Below are 8,611 nucleotides of genomic sequence, written 5' to 3' on the forward strand. Positions count from 1 at the left end.
CCGCCCCTGAGCCTCTGGCCTGTACCCCAGTTCTGTATGCACAAATAAATAAATCTTTAAAAAAAAAAAAATGGAAATACACACATAAACAAGTTCAATTTCCAAATGTTCTCAAGAGCTATTGTACACTATCTCCTTCAAACAATTAGTATTATCTAACTGACTCACCTAACTGGTGAGTCTGAAATCTTCTCCAGTACCAGGCTTTGTGTTGCCATCAGCATGGGCGCACGGCTTGGTATAAGAAGGTCCTTAAAGCAAACATGTTTACCTTGGTTGCCATGTTATTGCTCTTGGCACTTTATTCTACTCACCCGAAGTTAAGCATGGTCTCACATTAGCAATAGCCGTAAGATACTCCGGCCCTAAGTATTTCTGATAGGTTGTTTTGTCTTGAATGTCAGCCAAGCATTCTGTCTCATCACTGAAGAGCAGGTCCTTCACCACTGAAGATCTGAACAGCTGGAACATCCGGTATTGAAATCCATTCCTTCCAAAGAGTTCCTGGGTCAGATAGACAGTAAGTGACCAGCAGTACCAGGGAGCATGAGGACACAAAAACATTAATTTGACACAAAAACGTTAATTTGAAAGGAAACCTGCTCCCCTGTATTTATGGCAACACTAGCTACAATGGCTGAGATATGGAAACAACGTAAGTACCCCAAAACAGGTGACTGGATCAAGAAAAGGTTACATAGACATCATGGAATACTATTCAGCAAGCAAAAAAGATAAACTCATGCCATTTGCAGCAAAATGGCTGGAGCTGAAAGGGATTATGCTCAGTGAAATAAGCCAGAAAGGAAAAGAAAAAGGACAGATGTTTTCACTTGTAGGAGGAATGCAGGGAAAACAATATAAAGGACTAGGAAAATAATATTATAATAAACTTTAAGAAACTAACACACAACTATAATTCAGAGACATTCTGCAGGAGAAGGGAGAAAGAAGCATCAAAATAAGGGAGGGAAGAACACAAGGGACTATGGTGATGGCTCATGGGTGAACTGGGAATTTTATGGGGAAAATACCTGAGAGGAGAAAGCAAACTGAACAAAAATGACCAATGTTGTAAAAAATATAGAGAGAAATTAAAAAAAAAGTTCAAATCCCGATTTCAACTATGCCTTGTCATGTGACTTTAGCAAAGTCCTTTACTAAGGTCAATGAATCTGTTTATTCATTGTAAACAGAAATAACAATACTAAATAATATGATGTACATAAAGCAATTGCTAAACAGACTCCAATCTTTGAGCTCAAACTTGAGAAGAAAAGTTTGAATTTGCCACTTTATCATCAACCCACCAGTTACTGTGGAATATTTTCAACTCTGGTCATACTTGCACTGTCTGCCTGCTGCCTGGGGCCTTCTGAATCTATTCCCATCACCCAGCCACTTCTACCTCTTCATTCTCCTCCCCTTTTCCTTTATCCATCCACTTCTCTTGTTACATGAGGGCAGCTTAGCTTATAATCAAGAGCCTCTTGTCTTGACAGCAGGTGCTAAGACGTGCACTACTTGTTCGCGGTGCTCCCAAGCATAGGGCATGCTAGTGCAAACAGCAGAGGAGGCTCTGGGTTTTGCTTAAGCTCACTTGATTGAGGCAGCCCACTACTCCAAAGGTCAGCCTCTGTGGGCTGCCTGTAGCGGTCATACATTGCCTGAATGTTGTCTCTTTAACTTCCATGCTTAGCCTCCCTTAGATCAGTAAGTGCAATGGGATCCACCACCAGTACTGCTTTTCTCACATCTAGCTCAAACTTGTGTGACCAGCACTGAGCCTACCCCCTTATTTCTGTAACAGAACAAACCCAAACAGAATTAACAACTCTGCTCAGAGATCAGTGAGTCGCAGATGATACTTCGGATGCCCACAAGTCAAGGTTTTCCAGTTCACATAGAACTTAGGGCCTCGGGGCCCTCCCTGGTGGAACAATGGGTTAAAGCACACCACTAAGAAGCTAGCTGCAGCTGCCTCAGCATAAGTTTGATCCCCGGCCTGCGAGGGAGCTGACCCACATGGTGCAGCAGAGCTCTCCTGTCTCACCCACTGCTCCCCTCAGCAGTGTACTTTGTCAGTCAGCCTGTTCCACTCCCCACTCTGTCTCTGGTGAAGCCTCTCACTGCCTCTGCACCTCTGGCCTGTTCCTCAGTTCTATTATGCATAAATAAATCTTTAAAAAAAAAAAGAACTTAGGGCCTCCCAGGTGGCACAGAGGTTAGTGCTACCAGTCAATCACCAGCCACTGTGGCGTGGGTTCAATTCCTAGCCAGGAAGAAGACCCACATGGCACAGCAGACCTCTCTCTTGCCCGCTACTCCCCTCAGCAGTGTATCTCAGTGGATCTGTCTGATCAGCTCCCTCTCTGTTTCTGGTGAGTTCTCTCACTCCTGCACCTCTGGCCTGTACCCCAGTTCTTGTATGCATAAGTAATTTAAAAAATAAATAAATACGAGACAGCCCAGAGTGAAAAGTGAACACAGTCACAGCTTTCTGCTTTCTCTGGAAGTACATCTGCGGGAATCAAAGTCCATAGTCAGGGAGGGAGAGTGTGAGGCAGGTGGAGAGAGGTCTGCATGGAGCTGCATGGAGGTGGAAGGGAGCTAGAACTCACTTGGTGGGCAGGACGGACAGGACTCCCAATGCCCATACCTGTTGGTTGAAGAGCATTCTGCGAACGAATTCTGCCTTATCTTTCCTTGATACCACAGCATGGTTTGGGACCACTGCCAGGTGGCAGCTCTGAGCCTCAGTCACAGGTTTCCTGGTGCCATCGAGGCACAGCAGCTCAAAGTCTTCCTGCTTCAGATCCTTAGCCCACGGCTCAGTGTTCCTTCCTGGGGAGAGAAACAAGACAGTAGAGCGTGTAAAACAAAACAGAAGAGAAATAGTCGTAAATTTGCAACCATTCTGGTTAGTGATATTTCTGCCCTGTGTAAGGTAAAGATTTCTCAAAGTCCTGAAAAAGAACTTAAACTGAAAGGGACATTAATAAATTGAACTTTATTAGAAATAAGAGTGTTCATCAAGACACATCGTTAAGAAAGCAAAAAGGCAAGGTTTTTCGGAGAGGGAAAAGATATTTGCAATACATGTAGCTGACAAAACTTGTCCTCAGAATATTTAACAAACAGGTAGCCATCACGGGAGCCAGAGGGCTCATTCGGACGCCCACCTCTGTGTTTTGCGCTCGTCTCAAGGCCAGTGTGATAACCAGCCTTGTCAAATCTCTTCATGACAAGATTATCTCCAAAATAAGAAAGGTCAAGAATTAAGTCCCTGGAGTCGGACAGAGCTAGCAGACTTCACGGCTTGCCCAGCAGAGGAGATATCTGAAAGCGGAGCTTTTCTGTGGGAGGGCGGCAAAGCACAGGCACTTACCGTTGGTGTTCTGCAGGACCGCCGACAGCTTCATGAAGGCCACGTCTCCCTTCTCCACTAGACACCTGCACAGGGAGGTCAGGTAAGAAAGGAGGACCCACAGGAGCAGGAGGCAGAGACCTCCAGAAGGCACATGGGAGACTCACACCCCTCCGCCTGCACCCTTCGATTCTTCTAGAGCCAACCAGCTCCCCTACACACAACTGCTAAGGCCACGCTGCCCCCAAGATTAGAAGGAAATGTACTCAATAAAGGAACTGGCTTGTTTCATTTCTGTTGTAGACAACCATGGTTTGTTCCTTATATGAAATATGATCATGCGGGATCTCTACAAGAGATTCTTATGCTCTCCTTTAACAAGGACATTCAACAATGATTCCAGTTGGATCAAAACTTACATCAGATACATGGACATTTATGTATGCTAGTCCCCTAAAAAATATTTCTCTGTGCTTAAGGTTCATTTTTAATGAGGAATGTTAAGGCCTTGAAAAATCAGTATTATTTCAGTCAGTTGGAAATTGATATTAATTTTTAACTTCCAGGGGTACATCTCCAGTTTTTTCCCTCCTCTTTTCAGTACCTCTATACCTAGCCAGTATCAATTATTCCCACCCAAGTTTTCTAAGCAACCCTGCCCTATTTCTTTCTTTACACCTCTACCTTCTAGACCTGAATGAGCATGATCATCTGCTTCAGGTATGTCTGTACTGCCATGAGGTAGGCCAGAGACTTTCTTATCATTAACTTCAAACTGAGCATTCCTGCCTTTCTCTACCCTAGGCCAGTGGTTCTCAATCTTTGGGCCATGACCAGCAGCAACAGCATCAGAATTTTTCAAAGATGCATTCTGGGGTCTCATCCCACATCAACTGGGTTAGAAACTTCTGGAGTTAAAGCCAAATGATCTGTATTTTGACATGCCCTTAAGGGATTTTGATTTGTGTTCGGATGTGAACCACCACCGAGAAGGCTATTTCCCCACTCCCTAGACCCATGACCTTGACACAGGCAGGATCCCAGGACAAAACAGGAAAGGCTCAAGGACAGAACTTTGCTGGTTCCACTGGGCTGGTAAACAAGAGGTTAAACAAATCAGATGACTCTAGGCCAGACATCAGCTACCATACATTTCCTTGACCCATAGTGCTTTTTTTAACCTCTTCCCTTCAGCTTGTGCATCCCTCAGCTAATTCTGTACAGACCTCAAATTCTGTACAAACCATTCAAACCAGAGCTGTAGGGACATAGCCTGCAAGAGCTAGTCACCCATAAGATATCAGAAGCCCTGCACGAACACCAAGCTCTAGCTGGTTGGCCTTGCAATTGTCAACAAGAAATGACACTCATATGGACAAATGGAGGTTAGCCAAGTCCTCTCTCCTTGTTTTCTCAGCCAATAAAGTTTAATTCTTCTGCCCTCTTTTCCCAATCCTAGAACCTATATAGATCACTAACCCTGGCACTTCAAAGAAGGCTTCCCGGGGCTCTTTCTCTTGTTTTTGTTGCTTTTCAATAAATCTTTTCATTAACCACCATCTTGAGCTCCTCATTCTAATCTCAGTCTTGAGGGCCTGAATTTCTTTTGGGGAACAAGACACCAGTTTGTCCAGTGCCCTTGGATATCTGAACAGGATGTGAGATTTTGACTCCCAGCAGGGAAGACGGCAGCCAAGATGGCACTGGCATTGCCAGGAACCTGGGTAAGACACTTCCTTTTTGGTCACAGTTTCAAAGTGTTTTCCCAAGAAACACTTGTATGCTGTTGGTGGGAATGTCAACTGTCCAGTCTCTATGGAAAACAAAATATTAAAAATGGATCTACCATATGATCCAGCAATTCAACTCCTAAGTATCTAACCTCAAGTATGTAGAACCCTAATTTGTAGTGCATAGATGCACTCCTAGGTTTACTGTAGCACTATTTATAATAGCCAAGTCATAGAAACAATCTCAGGGCTCAAGGACAGAGCAGTAAATTAAGAAGATGTGGAGTGGGCCCTCCCTGGTGGCGCAACAGGTTAAAATCCAGCACTGCAAGCAAGCAGTGGCCACTTTAGTGTGAGTTTGATCCCCACCCCAGAGTTGATCCACACAGCACAGCAGACCTCTCCTGTCTCGCCTGCTGCTTCCCTCAGCAGTGTTCTTCATTGATCTGCCTGTTCTGCTCCCTACTCTGCCTCTGGTGAATCCTCTCACCACCCCTGCATCTCTGGTCTGCACCCCAATCTGTATGCATAAATAAATAAATCTTTACAAAAAAAAAAAAGATGTGGTTGTATGTATATATATATGCACAGTAGAATACTACTCAGCTAACTAAAAAGATGATCTCTTGTCATTTGTGACAACATGCAGAGAACTAGATAATGAATGCTGAGTGAAATAAGTCAGGAGAAAGACAAATACTGGGTAGTTCTGTAGAATAGATAAAAACAAAACAAAGGAACTGACAAAACTAAACCAAAAATGATAGAAACACGACTGCAGAATTGAGGGGAAGGGGAAGGGACAAAGGGGAGAGGGGTCTGATGGGGACGACTACCCCTCTGGTATAGTCGACAACTAAATGTTACCTCAATAAAAAATAGAAATTTGTAGGCTACCCACTTGCAACCCCTCTGTTCAGAAAATATTTCCTAGTCTTCTTATCTGATAAAAAATTTCTTGCTTTTCTGTCCAAAAATTAAAAAAAATTTAAGTAATGTTTTCCCACTTTTTGCAAACCTCTGTCTGTCCACAAACCTCCCCAGCACACACACACTCTGCCTTGTGCTCCTGCTCCCAGAGAAAATATAGACATCATCTGGTCCTTCTCTCAGCTTCTTTCCAAAGTCTCCTGCCCTCAAAGCACAGATGAAGGAGGCATCTCTCTCCCACAAATGCATTCTTCCCAGGGCTCTGCAGCCCCGCCCACTCTCCCACAGTCAGATACTTTTCCCTATACCCTATTTATATTAAATAACTGGTCGCTTTCCCCACTCGTTTCTTTTCATCAGCATTCACACGTCTTTTCTTTTTTAAAACACAAGAAGCCCTGCCTTGATCCTACACTGGTGTTGCTATGGATCTCTCCACCTCATTCTTCCAGACCCCTAGAGTAATCATTCACTTACAGGAGCGCCCTGCACACCCCCTCTCTGACCCTGCAGGCAGCTTATGACTATTGAATCTGAGCTCTGCAGGGTCACCACAGACAGGGGCTACTTTTCTGTGTTCATTTCACTTGATATCTCAAGTTGATCCTTTTTCCAGTGAAATGTCACCTTCCCTATAAACCAAACGTAATACGTCCATGTACCCACCTGTATGAATCACAGTACTCAATAGCATTATAGTGTGGTTTTTGCATCAAGGAAACAAAATTCTGATTCTATAATTTTATTTAAAAATTCATGACTTGGGCCCTCTCTGGTGGCACAGCGGGTTAGGGCGCAGCACTCCAAACTAGCCACAGCTGCTTCAGTGTGAGTTTGATCCCTGCCCCAAGGGACAGCACAGCAGACCTCTTCTGACCAGTCCGCTGCTTCCCTCAGCAGTGTACTTTGTCAGCCTGCCTGTTTTGCTCCCCACTCTGTCTCTGGTGAATCCTCTCACTGCCCCTGCACTCCTGGCTTGTACCCCAGTTCTGTTTGCATAAATAAATAAATCTTTAAAAAAGAATTCATGACTATCTTGCTCTCCCAAGCATGGACACCTTTTTGAGAACTGACTCCTCTGGCTCCACGTTGTTCTCAATCCACCTGGTCACAGTGCAGGCAGCTGAAAGAAACTTTGCAGCACAATTTCACTGTGTGAACTGTGTGAGCATGAAGTTTTCACTGAGCTAGGCTGACAATATCATTTCCTGGGAGTTGGACTATTACATTATGGTCTGTGTTTGATGACCCTTTATAACTGAGGAGCTGTAACAATGCTCTACCAGTGGTCACAATTTCCTCTATGGAAATTGAAAAACAGAATAAATTTCCTCGCAAAGGAAAAATAAAATGAGGAAGATCCACAGAGACAGAGAAAGAATCAGAAAGGCAGAAACAGGAGTAGCATATGTATCCCCCTATACTAAACATTCATTTGTTGTTTATCTGGAATTCGAATTTAACTGGGTGTCAAGAAGTTTATCCCACCTTAAAAAACACTGACCAGTGCCTAGACCCAAGTTCTCAGCCCTTATAAAGAAGTGGCTCTCAAAGCACCTGTTCAAACATCCCCTGCGGCTTAAGAAGGTTATGGGCAACACAAGAGCCCTTATTCATTTTATTGAAAAAAAGAGACTAACAATATAAGTAGTGAAAATGTATGGTATGCTAAAGAAAACAGAGTAATGAAGGGGCACGAGTGGAATTATAGATGGAATAGCAAGAAAAAACTTTTCCCAAGATGTCCTAAAGGAAAACGAGGGCACTGTGTAAGATGATATGAGAACACTCCAGATGAAGGAAGGGCAGAAGCCCTGGGGCAGGAGTGCCTGACATCCTCCAGGAACTGCCTGGACGCCAGGACGATGGAGCAGAGACACTGTAGGAGGTGAAGCCTGAGGGGCCCTGAAGGCCACCGGTGGACATTGACTTTTGCCCTGACGATATGGGAAATCAATGGAGGCCTCTGGGCAGTGACATCTGATGTTCTGACTTTTGTTTGAACAGAATCACTCTGGCTACTGTGCTGATGCGGGGAGACCAGGTAGGGACTATTGTAACAGTCTAGGGAGAGATAATGGTGGTTTGAATTCAGGTGGTGTCAGTGGCAACGGTGATGAGGTGAATTCTGGTTACCTTTTGCCAGGAGAGCCAACATGATGTGGAAGAAAGGCTGTTGGGAGCTGAGAAACTAGAGGCAACAAGAAAGCAGACAGAAGCGGTGGGGAGAATGAGATGTCTCAAGCTAAGATTCAAGCTGTGTGTTCATTTTCCTGCTGGAAAAAGGTGAAGTTGTGGTTTAGGATAGAACCTGACAACTCTAGGTTCTCTGAGGCACTATTTTAATGGTACCAAGATGGGGCCTTCAACCCTAACACCAGTGTATCTTCTGTTGGAAAGAAGAATTAAGCCATATTAGTTTAACCTGCACCCCCATATTTATTGCTGCTTTATTCACAATTGGAAAAACATGGAAGCAGCCCAAATACCCAAAAGTAGATGACTGGATTAAAAAGATGTGGTACATATATACAGTGGAATATTACTCAGCAACCAAAAAAGAGAAACACATGTCTTTTGCAGC

At 44.1% G+C, this 8,611-nt stretch overlaps 1 protein-coding gene across 1 annotated transcript in view; it reads right to left on the reverse strand.

The window, feature by feature from the left end:
- Positions 1 to 8,611, reverse strand: part of LOC101637145 (inhibitor of carbonic anhydrase-like) — a 38,442-nt gene that overhangs the window by 1,391 nt on the left and 28,440 nt on the right. The window contains exons 14-16 of the mRNA XM_012724814.1: positions 3,389 to 3,453; positions 2,660 to 2,844; positions 315 to 504 (exon numbers count right to left, since the gene is read on the reverse strand). Of these exons, the coding sequence (XP_012580268.1) occupies positions 315 to 504; positions 2,660 to 2,844; positions 3,389 to 3,453 (440 nt within the window). The remainder of the gene's footprint in view (positions 1 to 314; positions 505 to 2,659; positions 2,845 to 3,388; positions 3,454 to 8,611) is intronic.

Source organism: Condylura cristata, unplaced genomic scaffold (genome assembly GCF_000260355.1).
Source record: "Condylura cristata isolate star-nosed mole 26May11 unplaced genomic scaffold, ConCri1.0 scaffold00014, whole genome shotgun sequence".
NCBI classification, from domain to species: Eukaryota; Metazoa; Chordata; class Mammalia; order Eulipotyphla; family Talpidae; genus Condylura; species Condylura cristata.